Source organism: Cervus canadensis, chromosome 18, assembly GCF_019320065.1.
Source record: "Cervus canadensis isolate Bull #8, Minnesota chromosome 18, ASM1932006v1, whole genome shotgun sequence".
Taxonomy (NCBI): domain Eukaryota; kingdom Metazoa; phylum Chordata; class Mammalia; order Artiodactyla; family Cervidae; genus Cervus; species Cervus canadensis.
In genome coordinates this window covers 11,333,882-11,355,209 of record NC_057403.1, presented here as the reverse complement: position 1 = coordinate 11,355,209, position 21,328 = coordinate 11,333,882, and the positions used below count along the sequence as shown (strand labels likewise).

At 46.0% G+C, this 21,328-nt stretch overlaps 1 protein-coding gene across 1 annotated transcript; it reads right to left on the bottom strand.

The window, feature by feature from the left end:
• Positions 1-8,613: 8,613 nt before the first annotated feature.
• On the bottom strand, positions 8,614-21,159 carry LOC122420043 (zinc finger protein 599-like). The gene is made up of 4 exons (XM_043434769.1): positions 20,913-21,159; positions 17,378-17,504; positions 16,329-16,424; positions 8,614-12,307 (listed from the first exon to the last, which is right to left on the bottom strand). Exons 1-4 carry the CDS (start codon positions 20,973-20,975, stop codon positions 11,274-11,276), a joined length of 1,320 nt encoding a protein of 439 aa, XP_043290704.1. The 5' UTR covers positions 20,976-21,159; the 3' UTR covers positions 8,614-11,273.
• Between the last annotated feature and the right edge of the window lie 169 nt (positions 21,160-21,328).

Here is a 21,328-nt window from a genome sequence, read left to right as displayed (position 1 = left end):
AATATCCAGTCTTGTGAAATTCTTGTTAATTTAAATACAAAGAAGTTCAATGTATGTAGAAATGTTTATGTATGAACATATCCCCTACCTATTCAGTGACAGCCTAGAATGCGGAGGTATTTCAGCAGCTGTTAGCATATTTAATGTCCAATTATTGGCTTATGAATACAGTATTTCAGTAAAAAGAATCAGAACACCTTACATAAGAGGCCACTTGTAGGTTAGAGCTGGAAAAGTTTACATAAGCCAAGGAAATATCCTTGCCTTAGAAAGTAAAGAAGTACTTAGGACTTCCCTTGTGGTCCAGTGGTTAAGACTCTGCATTCCCAATGCATGGGACAGGGTTTGATCCTTGTTTGGGGAACTAGGAATCCTGCATGCTGTGCAGCACAGCCCCCAAAAAAGTAAATAGTCAAAGAATAATGATGCAGTATCTTTCTATTGCTGTACTGACAAATAACCACAAACCAATGGCTTAAACAACACCAGTTTATTATAATTTGGTTCTGTAGATCATACGACCAGTAAGAAAGGGATGGGTCTGACTGGGCTAAACTCAAGTTGTTACCAAGGTTGTGTTCTGTGTGGTTTTTTTTTTTCCTGGAGTGTTTAAAGACAATTGTTTCCTGCTCATTTGAGTTGTTGGACAATCTCAGTTCTTTGTGGTTCAATTCAGTTCAGTCAGTCACTCAGTAATGTTCAACTCTTTGTGACCCCATGGACTGCAGCATGCCAGGCCTCCCTGTTTATCACCATCTCCCAGAGTTGTCCATTGAGTCGGTGATGCCATCCAACCATCTCATCCTCTGTCATCCCCTTCTCCTCCTGCTTCAATCTTTCCCAGCATCAGGGTCTTTTCAGATGAGTCAATTCTTCACATCAGGTGCCCAAAGTATTGGAGTTTCAGCTTCAGCATCAGTCCTTCCAATGAATATTCAGGACTGATTTCCTTTAGGGTGGACTGGTTGGATCTCCTTACAGTCCAAGGGACTCTCAAAAGTCTTCTCCAACACCACAATTCAAAAGCATCAATTCTTAGGCACTCAACTTACTTTATAGTCCAACTCTCACATCCATACATGACCACTGGAAAAACCATAGCTTTGACTAGACGGACCTTTGTCGGCCAAGTTATGTCTCTGCTTTTTAATATGCTGTCTAGGTTGGTCATAACTTTCCTTCCAAAGAGGAAGCATCTTTTAATTTCATGGCTGCAGTCACCATCTGCAGTGATTTTGGAGCCCCCCAAAATAACGTCTGTTTCCACTGTTTCCCCATCTATTTGCCATGAAGAGATGGAACCAGATGCCATGACCTTAGGTTTCTGAATGTTGAGTTTTAAGCCAACTTTTTCACTCTTCTCTTTCAAGAGGCTCTTTAGTTCTTCTTCACTTTCTGCCATAAGGGTGGTGTCATCTGCATATCTGAGGTTATTGATATTTCTCCTGGCAATCTTGATTCCAGCTTGTGCTTCATCCAGCCCAGCGTTTCTCATAATGTACTCTGCATATAAGTTAAATAAGCAGGGTGACAATATACAGCCTTGACGTACTCCTTTCCCTATTTGGAACCATTCTGTTGTTCCATGTCCAGTTCTAACTGTTGCTTTCTTACCTGCATACAGATTTCTCAAGAGGCAGGTCAGGTGGTCTGGTATTCCCATCTTTTTAAGGATTTTCCACAGTTTACTGTGGTCCACACAGTCAAAGTTTTTGGCATAGTCAATAAAGAAGTAGATATTTTTCTGGAACTCTCTTGCTTTTTCAAAGAAGTAGATATTTTTCTGGAACTCTCTTGCTTTTTCAATGATCCAATGGATATTGGCAATTTGATCTCTAGTTCCTCTGCCTTTTCTAAATCCAGCTTGAACATCTGGAAGTTCACAGTTCACATACTGTTGAAGCCTGGTTTGGAGAATTTTGAGCATTAACTTACTAGCATGTGAGATGAGTGCAATTGTGCGGCAGTTTGAGCATTCTTTGGCATTGTCTTTCTTTGGGACTGGAATGAAAACTGAACTTTTCCAGTCCTGTGGCCACTGCTGAGTTTTCCAAATTTGCTGGTGTATTGAGTGCGGCATTTTCACAGCATCACCTTTTAGGATTTGAAATAGCTCAACTGGAATTCCATCACCTCCACTAGCTTTGTTTGTACTGACGCTGCCTAAGGCCCACTTGACTCCACATTCCAGGATGTCTGGCTCTAGGTGAGTGGTCACATCATCGTGATTATCTGGGTTGTGAAGATCTTTTTTGTACAGTTCTTCTGTGTATTCTTGCCACCTCTTCTTAATATCTTCTGCTTCTGTTAGGTCCATACAATTTCTGTCCTTTATTGAGCCCATCTTTGCATGAAATGTTCTCTTGGTATCTCTAATTTTCGTGAAGAGATCTCTAGTCTTTCCCATTCTATTGTTTTCCTCTATTTCTTTGCACTGATCACTGAGGAAGGCTTTATCTCTCCTTGCTATTCTTTGGAACTCTGCATTCAAATGGACATATCTTTCCATTTCTCCTTTACTTTTTGCTTCTCTTCTTTTCACAGCTATTTGTAAGGCCTCCTCAGACAATCATTTTGCTTTTGCATTTCTTTTTCTTGGAGATGTTCTTGATTCCTGTCTCCTGTACAATGTCACGAACTTCCGTCCATAGTTCTTCAGGCACTCTATCACATCTAATCCCTTGACTCTATTTGTCACTTCCACTGTATAATCATAAGGGATTTAATGTAGGTCATACCTGAATGGCCTAGTGGTTTTCCCTACTTTCTTCAATTTAACTCTGAATTTGGCAATAAGAAGTTCTTGATCTGAGCCACAGTCAGCTTCCAGTCTTGTTTTTGCTGACTGTATAGAGCTTCTCCATCTTTGGCTGCAAAGAATATAATCGATCTGATTTCGGTATTGACCATCTGGTGACGTCCATGTATAGAGTCTTCTCTTGTGTTATTGGGAGAGAGTGTTTGCTCTGACCAGTGCAGTCTCTTGGCAAAACTCTACTAGCCTTTGCCCTGCTTCATTCTGTACTCCAAAGCCAAATTTGCCTGTTACCCCAGGTGTTTCCTGACTTCCTACTTTTGCATTCTAGTCCCCTATAATGAAAAGGACATGTTTTTTTGGGTGTCAGTTCTAGACGCTCTTGTAGGTCTTCATAGAACTGGTCAACTTCAGCTTCTTCAGCATTACTGATCGGGGCATAGACTTGGATTACTGTGCTATTGAGTGGTTTGCCTTGGAAACTAACAGAGATCATTCTGTCATTTTTGAGATTGCATCCAAGTACTGCATTTCAGACTCTTGTTGACTATGATGGCTACTCCATTTCTTCTAAGGGATTCTTTCCCACAGTAGCATATATAATGGTCAGCTGAGTTAAATTCACCCATTCCAGTCCATTTTAGTTTGCTGATTCCTAAAACGTTGATGTTCACTCTTGCCATCTCCTGTTTGACCACTTCCAATTTGCCTTGATTCAAGGACCTAACTAACATTCCAGGTTCCTATGCAATATTGCTCTTTACATCAGCGAACTTTGCTTCTGTCACCAGTCAAATCCACAACTAGGTGTTATTTTTGCTTTGGCTCCGTCTTTTCAGTCTTTCTGGAGTTATTTCTCTACTGATCTCCAGTAGCATAATGGGCACCTACCGACCTGGGGAGTTCATCTTTCAGTGTCCTATATTTTTGCCTTTTCATACTGTTCATGGGGTTCTCAAGGCAAGAATACTGAAGTGGCTTGCCATTCCCTTCTCCAGTGGAACACATTTGTGGTTGTGGGACTGATACTCTTGTTTTCTTAAAGATGAAACTACCAATTGTATAGATAAATTCTTCTAAAAGAGAATTCAAACACTTCCCAACTATTAATCATTAAGTGAATGTCATAACTGTTAATCAGCTAATGTGTGTGCTAAGTGGCTTCAGTTGTGTCCAACTCAGTGTTATCCCATGGACTCTCTAGGCTTCTCTGTCCATGAGATTCTCCAGGCAAAGATACTGGAGTGGGTTGCCATTTCCTCCTCCAGGAGATCTTCCCAACTCAGGGATCGAACCCATTTCTCTTATGTATCCTGCATTGGCAGGCAGGTTCTTTACCACTAGCACCACCTGGGAAGCCAATACTTCAATAATCAGTTAATACTTCAATATAAAATAAAAAGTTAAAAAAAAAAGGGGACTAGCACCCACACGAACACAGCAAACTGAATCCAGCCATATACATATGTGAACACATAAACCATAACCTAGTGCTGTTTATCAAAAATACAAAGATGATTTAACAGTTGAACCTGTTATCTATATTAACAGACTAAAAAATAATCATCTCAAAGATGTAGTGGAAACATTTCACAGAATTCAAAAACCAGTAAATGATAAAAATTCTCAGCAAATTAGGATTAGATGGGAACTTCCTGATATATTACATCTATGGGGAAAAAAAAAAAAACCACAGCTAACACATTTGATGTTGAAAGCCTAATGCTTTTGCCCTGATATTGGGAATAATGCAAATGTGTCTATGCTCGTCACTTCTACCTAACATTGTATTGGTACTAGAGATCTGTGTTAGTAACATAAGGGGGGGGGCGGGGGGAGAGGAATGGTCTAAAGATTGTAAAGGTAGGGACTTCCTCGTGGTCCAGTGGCTAAGATTCTGTGCTCCCAAAGTGGAAGGCCAGGATTCAATTCCTGGTCAGAGAACTAGATCCTACATGCTGCAACTAATAGTTCACATGCTGCAACTAAGAACCAGTGGAGCCAAATAAAAAATATTTTTTAAAAAAGATTGTAAAGGTAGAACCAAAACTTCTATTCAAGTAAGACACGATTATGTTGAAAATTACAACTCATTCACTAAAAAGCTACTAGATTAAATGATTGAGAATGATTGAGTTTAGTGAGGTCACAGGATAAAAGGCCAATATACAAAAATGACTTGTTTCTGATACTAGCAATGACCGTTTGGAAATTTTAAAAAAATTAAATCTTTTATAATAGCATCAAAATATGATGTATTTAGAAATAAACAATAAAAATATGTTCAAAAACAATAAAAAAAAATCATCATACACCACTGAGAAATATTAAGGACCTAAATAGTTTCACTGGCAAATTCTACAAAACATTTAAAGGATAAATAATACCACAATAACATGTCTTTTCAGAAAATAAGAGGAACGAATGCTTTTCAACTCACTTTAAGAGATGAGCCTAACTGATACAAAAATGTAACGAGTACACAAAATAATTACAGAACTATTCCCTGGTGGCTCAGTCAGTAAAGAGACTGTCTGCAATGAAGGAGATCTGGGTTCGGTCTCTAGTTTGGGAAGATCCCCTGGAGAAGGATATGGCAATCCACTTCCAGTATTCTTGCCTGGGAAATCCCATGGACAGAGGAGCCTAGTGGGCTACAGTCCATGGGGTCACAAAGAGTCAGACACAACTTAGCAATGAAACCACCACCACGACCACCTCTAATTAATAGAGGTGAAAAAATATACAGCAAATTAAATCCAGAAGAAAGTAAAAATAATAAAACATGCACCGCTGGCTTTTACCAGAGGAAAATATGGCTGACTGAACACTAGAGAAACAATCGACCCTCACCCCCAGCCTGTTGAGGAACCAGAGCGAGTCTGTTGATACCAGCAGGGCCCTGTGGGACTCCTAGGCACAAAGCCTTTCAGTGTCCCTCATTTCTTTGGTTACAGGAAACAGCCTTCATTCAGCCTCCATGACCTTACCTGAGCTCCAAGAGGCAGATCCAAGCAGTTGTTAATTAGGGAAGGGAGGGGATGTGAGACCAGGGAGAAACAAGCAGTCAAGAGCAGCCTTGGGGCAAGGTCCAGTTTCCCCACCAAGGGATACATACAACAATATCTTTGAGCTATTTTGTAGATACTGAAACCCCCTCCAGGTGGGAGAAATTAATGATTAAGAAGGTATGCTGCCCACAAGCCTGCAGACCCCAGACCAGTTGGACCTGAAGGTTGATGATGCGGACTCCTACTCACTTCACCATCAAAACCATTCCGAAGAATATTTGATGCTGATCACGCCCTCTTTGAACAATTACTACAAAACTCTCAACTATCTTCTCCAAGCGGGGACACACGGTTTAGAGGGAACATGCTGTGTCCTCCTCCTACTTCATCCAAAACTTTCTCTGTGATTCAATTCACACAGGTGAACAGAAAAGCTGAGCTTTAGGCATCACTATTAAGAGCTGAGTTAAGGCACTTCTCTCAGCTCTAACTTTCTATGGCTCCCACAACGCTTACAAGGCCCAGCTCCTCATTTGCCATTCAGTGGCTGATTTCTGCCTACCTGGTCTCAGGTCCCAAAAGACATAAAGTATACTTAGGGTTTCAAGAACATCCCCAGTTCAGTGCCACATCGAAGCATATGCACATGCTAGTTCTTGAAACCTTTACCTCATCCTACTGGGTTCCCAAAATGGAAGTGTTTCACACAATTCCCTACTCAATTAAGAACCATGCGCCAAGAATGACTCACCTCTGGGTACCCCAAACTCCAGGGCAGAGAGAGAGGAAGGAGGAAAGTCCTAGGACAACAGCATCCTCTATGTCGTGTCCCGAGGCTTATAGGACCATGGTTCCAGGGACTGGCGGCCTAAAGCCCACCCACACACCTGCGTCCGGCCCAGCTGACCCTCACCAGCGGACCCCGTGAACTGAGCGGGGAGCCCGGCGGGTCCTTCAAGCTTAGTGGATTCCCTAGTCATCCGGCCCTGGTTAGGCGTGACCTCGGCTGACCCGCACTAGGAGCCTCAGCTCCCCACGTGTAAAAGGCACACAAGGACAAGTACGTCGACACCAGGAACCAGAAGGAAAGAGGGCTGGTGCAGAGGCCGAGGAACGCACAGCCAGGCGGAGGGCTTGCACAAAGGCGCAGAGAAGGGTCCAATTCTCTTTCTCTTCCTTCCTTATTTGATCCCTAATAGCTACCTAGGAAACAGCCCCAGGCCTGGACTCGGGTCTCCACCAAGGAGGGGCATTGTCGCCCATCAGCCTCTGTCACGTCATCGGAAGTCCAGCCTCCACCTCCGCGGGAGGTACCGGCTCTGTCCTGGGTCGTCATTGGATGAGTGTCGCCGCTCACGCACAAGCACAGCCCGCTGGGTAATGTAGTTTCTGTCTTGCATCCCGCCCTTCCCATTCTCCACAGCGAAGGCCAAACAACCCGGCGAGACCCTGGGAAACAATACTGTGTGGTTCCGAAGATGAGCACGCTAGACTTCTGTGGCCATGCTGGTCAAAGCCATCCACAGGAGATATCGGATTGGAGACCCCTGCCTGTGAAGTCCTCAGCACGCTTCTGAAGTCTCTCACACCCTCAGGAAAAATATGTCACTAAGAAACGTAAGGAAGGGTACTCCTCGGTGGTCTTGTGGTTAAGACTCGGTGCTTTCGCCGCTTAGGACCCGGGTTCCATGCCCAGTTGGGGATTTAAATGTAGGTACTAGACTACGGCACAGCAGTGAAGAATCCACTTGCAGTGCAGGGGACACAGGTTTGATCCTTGGGTTGGGAAGATCCCCTGGAGGAGGAAACGGCAACCCACTCCAATACTCATTTGGAAAATCCCACGAACAGAGGAGCTTGGTAGGCTACAGTCCACGGGGTTGCAAAAAGTTGGACATGACTGAGCAGGCACGCACAACGCCCAGCGTATGAGGTAAGGGAGCAGCTGATAATTTGGTATTCTGTCAGTGTCTGTTTCTGAGAGTGAACAGTTGGTTCACGGCTGACGAGTATCCAACAGAGCAAAAAACTGAAAGAAAAAAAAACCACAACCCCCCCCCCCCCAAAAATGGTACTAAAAATATAAGTTGCTTACACTGTCTTTGTGAATCAAGTGATGATTTTACTCAGTGGTTCCCAAGCCGGTAACATCAGCATCACCAAGAATTTGCTAAAACTGCCTTTACATGGTCAGTCCATAGATAACCTGAACCTGTAGCTCCCAGGACAGCATTAAATCCTGGGGCGTCTGAGAACAGCAATCGCACACCCACAGGGACATCCCAGCAGAGAAGCTAAAATGAGATGTTGCCGTGAAGACACAATTTCACAATCACTTCTGCCCATATGCCATTGTCCGGAACTCATCGACATGGTCCATGGAAAAGAAGCTGGGTGTTGATAAAGAAACAACTGGATAGGAGACCATCTACCCAGTTTCTAGCACAATCTATCAGCTCAGTCACTGGGATAATGGATTTTATTATCCCTCCTACACATTCAGCACTATTTATTACTTTTGGGTTGAAAACCTCAAACCCCATTCCTCTGTTCTTAACCTAAACTAAGACAACAAGGCAATAAAAAAAATAAGTTGGCACTCATTCCCAGTATTATTATGGTTTTAGACTACAGTGGCAGGAACTACTGAAGGACCTGCCGAAGAAAAAGGCCTGCCAATCTAGATTTCTATATGCACAGCTAAGTTGCCTTTTAAGAAAAAGTATGAGTTGGCACTTCTCTGGTGCTCCAGTGCTTGAGTCCTCACTCCCAATGCAGGGAGCAAGGGTTTGAATGCTGGTTGGGGAACTAAGATCCCATGCGCCACAGGATGTAGCCAAAAAAAAAAGAGTATGACTGTTTTGAACTCCATATGGGAAATTTAATAGAAAATTAACACACAAAATGAAATCCTAAAGTTTATATTTAAGGATTTGGAAACTGATCTCAGATGGAAGAACTGCAATGATAGAAACAACGAGGATCCAAGAGGGTAAATGCCTGCGTAGATGGATATAACTGCTCATAATTTGTATTAAACATGAATGATGGTTTCCTTGTGGAGTTAGAATGATGGAACTAACATACAAGGTCTCAACACATAGACTGAGATACCGATATACTGGTAAGTGTCTTACATAGTAGGGAAGAAGGAAAAGTAATGATAATTCTGTGCTCTACTGTTTTTAGTAAGTGCTTATAAATCTCAAACAATAACAAACACAATTAGAGAATATGCTTTCCAAACTAGAATAAAGAAAACCTATAAGTAATTAATAGAAAGTTTAAAGGGGAGGAGGGCAGAAAAAGAACAAGTGATGCAAAAAAATCCAAAAAATAAGAGTGTATATTTAAACTCAAATTATGTATATCAACTATAACATTAAATAAATATGGGATAAATTAAATTAGCAGTCAGTACTTTTGGACAGCTCAAAATTCCCTTCACAAGAGATTTTTAAAGGGAGGTTTTGAATTTCTATTCAGAGAAATAGAAATTTGACTGATGGAGAACCAAGACTTCATGCTGAATGTCACTAGAGCCCATGATCAAGCTTCTTAAGAACTAAAATCTGCTGAGAAGCCACCAGGAAATTACAAGCACCGCATCTCCTGATGAGGAAAGAAGAGAATGGCATGGAGGGGTAACTTGTGAGTAACAGCAGCCAGCTTTTAAGCACACCCACACACCCAGCCACACGACAGTCTTTTTACAACACTGTCCTTTAACCTGCACAAGCACCTAGTGAGGCATGCTGGCCAACACACTTGTTTCATAAACAATGAAGCTTCCAATGGTTAATCCAACTCCCAGTTTACAAGGGAGAAAACCAAGAACCCAAAAGTTCCCTGAGTTGGTCTGAGTTATGGGCACCACTAAATACCACAGCTGAGAATGCTGGCCCAAGTGACAGAAATCTCATCACTGCTCTACTCACCCTCCTGCCTAAAGTCATATAATCTGGGCAGGGCCAGGACCCTTCCTGAGTCAGAGAAATAAGGTCATGGAAAATTCAACTGCCCAAACTACCAGAATGAACTACAAGAAGTCTTTCTGACTTGTGTGTGTCCCAGAAAAGGACCTTCAGCCTCACTCACCACACTTGTAAAACTGGGAACTGTGAAACTTGTGACTAAGAAACTGGAACACACTGTCAAGCCATGGGTCATGTTTCCTATGGACGCAGAGGGCTCTGTTCAGGACTGAAGGGGCAAAGTCATTCCCGGAGACGCACCCCAACATCCAAACTATGCACATGTCCCATCAGCTCTGCCTCTTAACGTGTCCCAGGTCATCTCCAAAGCCACCATCCTGGGCCAGTCCACTGTCAACGTCCTCCTGGACTGTAGTGGCTTCCTCTCTCCAACATCAGTTCTTGATCCTCCTCAGTCCGTGCTCCACACAGCAGCCAAAGGGAGGCTTAGAGACAAATGACATCATCCCACTGTCCTGAGTCCCTTCCTCAGCTCCCAGAGCAGCTGCAATGCAATCCACATTTCTCATGATGCCCTGCCCCTCCATCTCACTGCCCACCACCTGTTTCCTTTGGACCCACTGGTTTTCAGCCGTTTCCTCTGCCAGTCCCGGCTCTGGCCTGCCTCAGGACCTCGGCACATGCTGTCTCCTTTGCAAGTCGTGCTCTTCTCCATCTTCAAACGTGACTGAGGCTCCTCCGTCCCTCACAGTCTGCATGTCATCCCTGTATACCTTCTGTTCCTCTTCCCATGCATTACAGTTTAAGAGACATCTTTCTACTTTCACAATGCAGACAGACTTGTGGGGAAATGACATGACTAAGGTCATCCAGATGGTGATAAGGCACAGCTCAGGAATGTTGGCATCCCAACTGTCCCCAGAGTCCAAGCTTGCAGCCACTGGACCACTCCTCCTGATCACATCTGGCCTCCATGCCAAAGTTTTGACCTTGTTCTTCATTATGCAGAATGGGGATTGCAGGCATGTTACTATCACAGCAACAACACTGACATACCTCACCTGTGTGTTATCACGTCTGTTTCCCACTCTAGACATGAGTCACAAGACTCGTGTCCCAGTCACCCATGTATCTCCATAACCCAGGACACTGTGTGGAGCAACAGGGATGAAAGATGGGGTTCTCACGACTCCTGCCCATCAAACCAGAAAGAACACAGTGGACCCCTCTGTACACAGAAAATTAGATGGGGTGACACAAGTCATTAGGGAAAGGGGTCCTTCATCCATGGGGATGCACATAACTCCTGTGTTGGGACAAAGTGAGTTCCAGGTCTCTTTGTGGGCCATGTAACAACAAGGAGCTTTAAGGTGTAGAAAGAAAATCCTTCTGCTGAGAACCAAATCATGTCTTGGGACAAGACCTCCGCAGTGAAAGGGCTCAGCTACAGCTAAAGGTAACACACAATCACAGCAAAACTGAGCACGTGAGGGGACACACGGTGTTACTTGGGTACATAGTCTCAGATGCCAAAGAACATTTTTCCTCTGGCCAAACTATTCACCACAATAGTTACTTTAAAGAAGTCCTCCCAATGTGAGTTCTCTGATGCTGGCTGAGCCCAGCCTTCTTGTAAAAGGCCTTGCCACATCTCATACACGTGTAGGATTTCACTCCACTATGAATCTTTTGATGGGTGGTAAGGGTTGAGCTGTAGCTGTAGGTTTTTCCACACTCACTGCACTCATAGGGCTTCTCCCTAGAGTGACACCTCATGTGGCGAGTTACAGAAAAGCTGTCACTAAAGGCTTTCCCACACTCTTTGCACTCAAAGGGCTTCTCCCCAGTGTGGGTTCTCTTATGCCGAATGAAGTCAGATTGGTGGGCAAAGGCCTTTCCACACTCACTGCACACATAGGGCTTCTCTCCAGTGTGACTCCGCTGGTGCTCCGTGAGGTGTGACCTGCGGCTGAAGGCTTTGCCACACTCAGCGCACACAAAAGGCTTTTCTCCAGTGTGAATCCGCTGGTGCTCCGTGAGGTGAGACTTGCGGCTGAAGGCTCTCCTACACTCGCTGCACTCATAGCGTTTCTCCCTAGTGTGAATGCTGTAGTGTAGAGTGAGGTCTGCTTTCTTGGGAAACGCCTTCCTACATTTTCTGCATTTATAGAGTTTTACTCTAGTGTGAATCCGCTGATGTTGAAGAAGGAAGCGATTCTTGACAAACCCTTTCCCACATTCCTTGCATTTGTAGGAATTCTTCCCTCCGTGAAACAGGGGGTCTGCCCTTGATCCACGTGACTCACATGCGTGAAGATCATCTCCTGAGGAGACTTGATCTTGTAAATCTTTAGAGCCCAGACTGTCACCTCTCCCCAAATCACCACATTCAGGGATCCTCTTTCCAGGGAGGGTTTCCTTGCGAAGGACTGTTCCTGTCTTCAAATGCCCTCCCTGCTTTTCTGACGCTCCTTCCAGTTCCCAAGCTTGCCCCAACGGAGAAACACTGCAGCCTTCCTGAGACACTGACCTCTGAAGTAAGTGTCCCTTGAACAAGGCTTGCTGAGCAGCAGTAGTCTCTGTGGTCTTGGTTTTTGCTTTGTCGCCTGAAGGGAATCCAATACACAAATGAGGCCTATTAGCAATGCCAACACAGAAGAAACAAAATCACCAAGCAAGCAGGAAAAGGAAGATGGAATTGTTACCCCCTGACACCCTGCTGTGGTTTGGCTGGAGGTATGTGGTCCTGAGAACCTCGTCTAAAGTGCCACAAAGAGTAATGAGAGAACACCAAACACTGACAGGCTGGGGAGCAATGGGAACTCACACGTGGCTGGTGGGAGTGCCGGAAGTCAACCACACTGGAAATTGTTGCGTGCTTTCTCTTCAAGTTAAATGTACACCTATCCCATGTCTGAGTCAATCCAATTCTGGGTATATGCCCAAGATAACTGCTCATAGTGGTTATGTTTATAATGTCCAAAAAAATGCTCTGGTCACCTGATATGAAGAGCCAACTCATTGAAAAAGACCCTGCTATTGGGAAAGATTGAAGGCAATAGGAGAATGAGGCAGCAGCAGATGAGATGGTTAGATAGCACCACCAATTCAATTGGACATGAATCTGAACAAACTCCGGGAGACGCTGAAGGACAGAGGAGCCTGGTGTGCTGCAGTCCATGGGGTTGCAAAGGGTCAGACATGACTGAGCGAATGAATGGCAACTACTGATGTTCATCAACAGGAGAATAGATAACATAAACTTCAACATATTACTACAATGAGATATTACACAGTATGAAAGCATCACACTCCAAGTAACTGCAACCACATGAATAAATTTGATTTCACCTAAATCAAATCCCTTACGATTATACAGTGTAAGTGACAAATAGATTCAAGAGATTAGATCTGATAGACAGAGTGCCTGATGAACTACAGACAGAAGTTTGTGACACTGTATAGGAGACAGGGATCAAGATCATCCCCAAGAAAAAGAAATGCAAAAAAGCAAAAGGGCTGTCTGAGGAGGCCGTGCAAATAGCTTTGAAAAGAAGAGAAGCTAAAGGCAAAGGAGAAAAGGAAAAATATAGCCATTTGAATGCAGAGTTCCAAAAAACAGCAAGGAGAGATAAGAAAGCCTTCCTCAGTGATCAGTGCAAAGAAATAGATGAAAACAATAGAATGGAAAGACTAGAGATCTCTTCAAGAAAATTAGAGATACTGAGGAAACATTTCATGCAAAGAAAGAAAGTGAAGTCGCTCAGTCGTGTCCGACTCTTTGCGACCCCATGGACTGTAACCCATTAGGCTCCTCCATCCATGGGATTCTCCAGGCAACAACAATGGAGTGGGTTGCCATTTCCTTCTCCAGGGACTGAACCCAGGTCTCCCACATTGCAGGCAGACGCTTTTACCATCTGAGCCACCAGGGAAGATGGGCACAATAAAAGACAGAAATGGTAAGGACCTAACAGAAGGAGAAGATATTAAGAAGAGGTGGGAAGAATACACAGAAGAACTATACAAAAAAGATCTTCATGACCCAGATAATCACAATGGTATGCTCACTCACCTAGAACCAGACATCCTGAAACATGAAGTCAAGTGGGCTTTAGGAAGCATCACTATGAACAAAGCTAGAGGAGGTGATGAAATTCCAGTTGAGCTGTTTCAAATCCTAAAAGGTGATGCTGTGAAAATGATGCACTCGGTATGCCAGCAAATTTGGAAAACTCAGCAGTGGCCATAGGACTGGAAAAGGTCAGTTTTCATTCCAGTCCCAAAGAAAGACAATGCCAAAGAATGCTCAAACTACCGCACAATTGCACTCATCTCACATACTAGTAATGCTCAAAATTCTCCAAGTCAGGCTTCAGCAATATGTGAACTGTGAACTTCCAGATGTTCAAGCTGGATTTAGAAAAGGCAGAGGAACCAGAGATCAAATTGCCAACATCTACTGGATCATTGAAAAAGCTAGAGAGTTTCAAAAAAACATCTATTTCTGCTTTATTGACTATGCCAAAGCCTTTGACTGTGTGGATCACAACAAACTCTGGAAAATTCTTAAAGGGATGGGAATACCAGACCATCTGACTTGCCTCTTGAGAAATCTGAATGCAGGTCAGGAAGCAACAGTTAGAACTGGACATGGAACAACAGACTGGTTCCAAATCAGGAAAGGAGTACGTCAAGGCTGTATATGGTCACCCTGCTTATTTAACTTATGCACAGAGTACATTATGAGAAATGCTGAGATGGATGAAGCACAAGATGGAATCAAGATTGCTGGGAGAAATATCAATAACCTCATATATGCAAATGACACTACCCTTATGGCAGAAAGCAAAGAAGAATTAAAGAGCCTCTTGATAAAAGTGAAAGAGGAGAGTGAAAAATTTGGCTTAAAGCTCAACATTCACAAAACTGAGATCAAGGCAGCTGGTCCCATCACTTCATGGCAAGTAGATGGGGAAACAGTGGAAACAGTGACAGACTTTAGTTTTTGGGCCCCAAAACCACAGCAGACAGTGACTGCAGCCATGAAATTAAAAGACGCTTGCTCCTTGGAAGAAAAGTTATGACCAACCTAGACAGCATATTAAAAACCAGAGACATTACTTTGCCAACAAAGGTCTGTCTAGTCAAGGCTATGGTTTTTCCAGTGGTCATGTATGGATGTGAGAGTTGGACTATAAAGAAAGCTGAGCGCCAAAGAATTGATGCTTTTGAATTGTGGTGTTGGAGAAGACTCTTGAGAGTCCCTTGGACTGCAAGGAGATCCAACCAGTCCATCCTAAAGGAAATCAGTCCTGATTATTCATTGGAAGGACTGATGCTGAAGCTGAAACTCCAGTACTTTGGCACCTGATGTGAAGAATTGACTCATTTGAAAAGACCCTGATGCTGGGAAAGATTGAAGGCAGGAGGAGAAGGGGACGACAGAGGATGAGATGGCTGGATGGTATCACCGACTCGATGGACATGAGTTTGAGTAAACTCTGGGTGTTGGTGATGGACAGGGAGGCCTGGCACGCTGCAGTCCATGGGGTTGCAAAGAGTCAGACATGACTGAGCGACTGAACTGAACTGAATGAATCTCACAGACATCCTGATGATCAATAGGAGATAAGCGGAAAACACATTATGAAGTTCTGTTTTACCCACTCGTGAATAGTGAAAATTCCTTGCTGTACTGGTGGTTATGTTTGTAAAAGGTTGTATGGACTAAGAATGCTTGCAAGGAGCCTCCTAAGGTCAGGATCTTGACCTGATGGTAGTTATTTGAATTTATTCATGTGTCAAAATTCATCAAGCTAAGCCCTTAAAAGTCATGAACACTGATATGTGTAAATTACACTTCAGTTTTAAAAAATAAAAAAGAATAAGGGGGATGAATGGAAGTCTGTTTCTTCTACAAACAGCCTCTGAGAAGCTGGTTGTACAGACAGTCACACTGATCAGAGGCCATTCTAGAGCTCAGGGGGTGGGGGGTGGGAACTAAGAGATGATAAGAACTCCCAAGAAGGTGGGAGGTGTTTCTAATGCAGGAATTTGTCTTGGGAGGGACACAGGGAGGTGAGAAGAAAGGCTTCAAGTGGCAATCAGATGCAGATGAGTCCGAAAGGACTGAGTGAAGGAAAGAGAAGCAAGCAGTCTTTACTTCCAACATGAATTTTCTCATAGGCTGAGGTCCCAGCAGGTGGGGAGTGGTGAGGGTTTGAGGTGAGGTGAGTGGCTGGGAGAGTTGGTGTAGGAGACGGAGCAGAAGTGTGGAGATCATGGGGTGTGCAGTATCATGCAGACAAGAGATGATGAGAGAGGTGGACCGGGATGAAGTTCAGGAAGGGGATGGAGTCAGGAATGATGAGGGGTATAAAAGGGATAGGAACTAGGCACGACTGGGTGAGGGATCTAATGATTGTTCGCATATAATGAACAGGACCTGGGCATGGTTGTACAAGGGATCTAATGATTGTTCAAAGCTGGTTCTGGCCTTTTCAACTTCTTGGGTGTAACCTATGTCCCCAGGGAGGTCTCAATAAGAAGCTTCCCCAGAATTTCAGAGGCAACAGTCCCTCCCAGTCTGCAGTGACCTCCACTGCCTGGATCTTGGCAATCCACCTGAAGAAGTGCTTGGGCAAAGTCCTCTCTTCACCATCCATAGCTCTCGTCCAGGATGCAACAGGCAGGTCAGTTCTGGTTTGGAAATGGGATACCCTGTTTGTGGAGATACAGAACAAAGGGGTTTTGTAAAGACTATGAAGACTCTCTCTATAGAGTGTGGTTTTTAGGACAGGGAAGATTTCAGAATAACGGCGCTCCCATGCACGGAAAAAAAAATGCTAAAAAAAAAAAAAAAAAAAAAATGTTGCCCTGGGTGCTGCAACCAAGGCACAAACACCAGCCTTGGGCAATGTCTACACAACAGCCTCCATCCTATAGAATCCAAAACCTGCTCACGTGCAGCCACGGGACCCCTGGAAAAGATACCCACTCTTCCCACAGATGTTTTCTGATTAATCTAAGTCCGTGTGTCTCACCAGGTGATGCCGATTCTCACCACAGGCCAGTTCAAATCAGGTCTCTGGGATCAGGCCTGGGGCCACCTGACCCAGCCAGGTTTGTCCAGTCAGATCCCTGACATGGGAATCTTTTGCAGGGGCCCCAGGCTGAGCCCCTGCTGAGTGCTGGGGCAAGAGGTCACTTCCTGCCACAAAAACACCTTCACAGAAAGGGCATGACATAGGCACGCACAAAAAAGTAGAGACAAGAAATCTGAGGATCTCAGAGAGAAGGACTGAGGTGCCCACTCCTACCCAAAGTTGTGAAAAGACAGTTACCCGAGCAGACTCACAGAGAGAAGCCAGGGTGAGACCCAGAGACAGGGCACGAGCACGTTTTCTTCCAGAACTTGGGGACAGGTCCTCAGGACACCCTGCTCCCAGGAGCCCCACTTCCTCCCGCCAGGAGGACCAGGCTTCTTGCTCAACCATCCGTGTTGGAGACAAAAGGAGAGCAAGTGGGAGGAGGCGAGCCCAGAACATGGCAGGGAAGATGGGCTGGGGGAGGGGGCGGCGGGCGGCACCACCATCCAGGCCTTGAAAGGATGGAACCAGAAGGAGGCTGCAGAACTCCCACCCCTGCCATCACGGAGGTGAGGAGAAACTTACCCAGTGAGACCAGGAGCCTGGAGGTCTCCAGCACCACCTCCTGGTACAGGGTCCTCTGAGTCAGGTCCAGTAATTTCCACTCCTGCTGGGTGAAGGTCACAACCACATCCTTGAGGGTCACTGGTGCCTGGCAAGTCAAACAGAGTAGCATCATGCGCTTTAGGGCTGTTGGATGGGATCAGAGCCTGCTTATTTCAGGTGTTCGCCTCAGGCCTTTCCAGCCTGCTGTAGTTGGGAACACAGGTTCTGGTGGTGGATGGACAAGGTGTGAGTTTCAACTAACTTGAGAGTTGTGTGACCCGGTGCAGGTAACAACATTTCTGAGCCTCAAGTTTCTCTTCTATAAAGCATTCTGTAAAATAACAGAAACTAACTGAGGAGGTGGGGACTGAAGGAGATGAAAGGTAACAAAGGTCCTTCAGAGCAAATCAAGGGCCCCATGAAAGCCCGCTATGACCATTGTTTTTTATGATTATTTCTCCTCTTTGCCCCTCTAAGGCCCTGGAAAATCTCAACCAGCACACAGCTCTGCACAAAAAAAGCCAGATCCCAAGCAAATGGGTGCAGGCGGTACTTTAGCTGGAACTAGAAAGATCAGGAACTGCTTCAAAGAAGAGGTGGTATTTGAGCAAAGATCTGAACAATGCACACGGATGAACTGGAGACCATCCTGGGTGGGGGGGGACTGCAAGGGCAAAGGCTGGGAAGTCGGTAGGAGCTTGGCAAGTGGAGGATGGTGCAGCTGGAGGGCAGTGAGCTGGGGAAGTATGGGAGGGGAAGGGGACACATAGTCCACACAGAGGGAGTCAGAGGGACAGATGCAGGGGGCCGTGCTGGGGTCTGAACTGATTCCAAGTGTCATGAGCGCCCACCAGTTCACAAGCAGCTAGTGAGCCCATTACATATAGGGCCGGCCCTGTTCTAGGCCCAGAGATAAAGCAGCAAACAGGGATTCACGGATCTTCAATAAGCAACTGAATATCTGAGCAAGACAACATCAGCTGGCTCTAAGGATTCTGGTGATGAGGAAACAGAGTGGGGGGCAGAGGGGCGGCTTCTCTCATGGTTCAGTGGTAAAAAACCCGCCTGCCAATGTGGAAGAAAGCCGTTTGATCCCTGGTCCAGGAGGATCCCACATGCCTCAGAACAACTAAGCCCACGTGTCACACTCAGTCTGTGCTCTAGAGCCCGGGAGCTGCAACTACTGAGCTCCTGTGCTTAAACTACAGAAGTCCCAGCGCCTGCAGCCCAGGCTCTGCAACAAGAGAAGCCTTTGCAATGAGAAGCCCGCGCATCACAAAAAAAGAGTAGCCCCGGCTCACCGCAAGCAGCAAAAGCCTGTACAGCAACAAAGACCCAGAACAGCCACAAATAAATAAATAAAATTATTTTTAAAAAAGAAAACAGAGTGGGAAGATTAGAGAAAGTGAAAGTCGCTCAGTCATGTCCGACTCTCTTTGCAACCTCTTGGACTATCCAGTCCATGGAATTCTCCAGGCCAGAATACTGGAGTGGGTAGCCTTTCCCTTCTCCAGGGGATCTTCCCAAACCAGGGATCGAACCCAGGTCTCCCACATTGTTGGCGGATTCTTTACCAGCTGAGTCACAAGGGAAGCCCAAGAATACTGCAGTGGGTAGCCTATCCCTTCTCCAGGGGATCTTCCCAACCCAGGAATTGAACCGGGGTCTCCTGCATTGCAGGCGGATTCTTTACCAACTGAGCCATCAGGGATGAGGGAAGCGTGTAGGTTGGGAGCAAATGTAAGAAGCCCTCTCTGATGAGGGGCCACACAAACAAAAAGCAAATACACAAGACAATTCCTGGCGGTGACTGGGGCTGTGACAAGAGCAAACAGCATCACATGCTGGAGAGAATCCTGGGGCCTGCTGTGTGTTGACATTCAAAGGCTCCCACAAGACACCATCACCCTATATTTAATCAATTCACTTCTCACATAAAAGGAAATGTCTTTAATAAAAGGATGAATTTGCTGCTGAAAATGGCAAGCTAGTTTTGCATAAACAGATGGCAACTGCCAAGATGAATCCAGTGACCTCTGGCTCCTAGCCCACCCCAGGGTCCTCCTAGCAGAGGAGCAGTGAGGTGGCACTAGTGGTAAAGAACCTGCCTGCCAATGCAGGAGACGCAAGACACGAGTTCAAACCCTGGGTCTAGAAGATCCCCTGGGGTAGTAAATGGCACTCCACCCGAGTATTCTTGCCTGGAGAATGCCATGGACAGAGGCACCTGCAGTCCATGGGGACACAGGACTGAAGGAGGTCTGACACGACTGAGCATCCTGATTCTAAAAATGCTGTACACACTGTGAATCTGTCCCCAGGCTCTCCTTCCTGCCGGCCTCAACTGGACACAGACCTGAGACCAGGAGAACCCCAGGACCTGATTCCCTGGGAGGGGGTCCCTAAGATCATCTCAGGACAAGGGGCTCTGCTCCTGAAGTGTCTGGAGCCATGCCACCTGGCTGGATACTGGGGAACACCCTCTCGGATCAACTCAAGCCAGGAGAAGGAAATGTTAATATCCTCATTAACCCTAAGGGATGGGAGACAAGGGCAGCAAGGAGACTTGCTCAAGGTCACAGCCCTGGGAAGGGCATGGACACAACATACATGGAAGTCTCCATACTGTTCCTTGAGCGCTTTCCTCAAAGCGCTTTCCTCAGTCCATTCAGGCGGTCCAGGGACAGAGAGGGTTCTGAGCCCATTTCTCTCGCACTGCCCTCCGGACAAGCCAAGGCAAAAAGACCTCCTTCGACCTTAGAAATCAGAGAAATGGAAAAGAGACAACTAGCATTTCCTGAGCGTCTCTGGGTGCAAGGTGCTGCATTCAATAGTTTTCACACCCTGCCCTACTCATCTCTCACCAGGACCCTAGAAGGAAGATTAACCCCATTTCAAAGCACAGGAAACTGGAGAGTCAGGACCTAGCAACCTTCCCCATTACTGGGCAGGGGCAGACCCTGGAGCTGAACCCAGGTTGTGAGCTCTAAAGTTCGTTCTGCACACCGGCAACACATACATGGAGGATGGTACAGAGGGTTCCACGTACGTGTCGGGGAGGGAGCCCTCTCCTTCGCTGGCGACTCCACTCGACATGTAGAGGAAACCTATTAAAATCTGGATCAGCTTGCTTCCCTCCTCGCCTCCAAATCCTCCATGGTGCCCACCAACCTAAGAAGTGGACCCTTTCTTCAGTCCGCCATTTCAGACCTTTCTCCACGGTTTCCAACAAGCTATGAGATTCACAACTTCACGCCGCTCAGCCTCACCTCCAGCATTTTCATCTAGTGGTTCGTGTGCTTGGGACACCCCTGCACAGATCAACTGCACTGGGAACCCGTCCATATCAACCCCAGCCTGGATTTAGGACACTCGGCTAGGACTGACTGACCAGCCTCCACAGTCCCCAGAGTTAGGGGAAGCGAAGAGACCCTGGACAACACTTTCCTCTCTGTGTGGGAGCTGGGACGACGTTGCAGGGGGTTCAAAGGGCCTGAGGGGGCCATCCACTCACCGGTGCCGGATAGGTCTGTGCTGCCAGGGCCGCCATGGTGCCCCGCGCAGGGTTCCCAGCCATGCAAGGTGGGGAACCACGGAGGGTTCCGAGGGCTTAACTGCGCTCCCCCCACACGCCCACCCTCGACTCTATTTCTGGGCAGCGCGGGGAGGAAGCCTCTTCCCCACTCGCTCTGCTCCAGCCTCGAGTACGCTGAGGGGCTCGGAGACGCCTGCGAAGCTAAGCACACCTCAGGCGGACGCAACAAGACGCCAATGAGGACGCCGCCGGAAGTCTCGTGCAACGCGGGACTCTTGCCGCAGAGCCTCCTGGGTAATATGGCTACCGCAAGCCAGCCTGGTTCTTCGAAGGGCGCGACTCTGGGAATTTCTGCCGATTCTAAGTGCCTGCGTAAAGGGCTCTGGAAAATGACA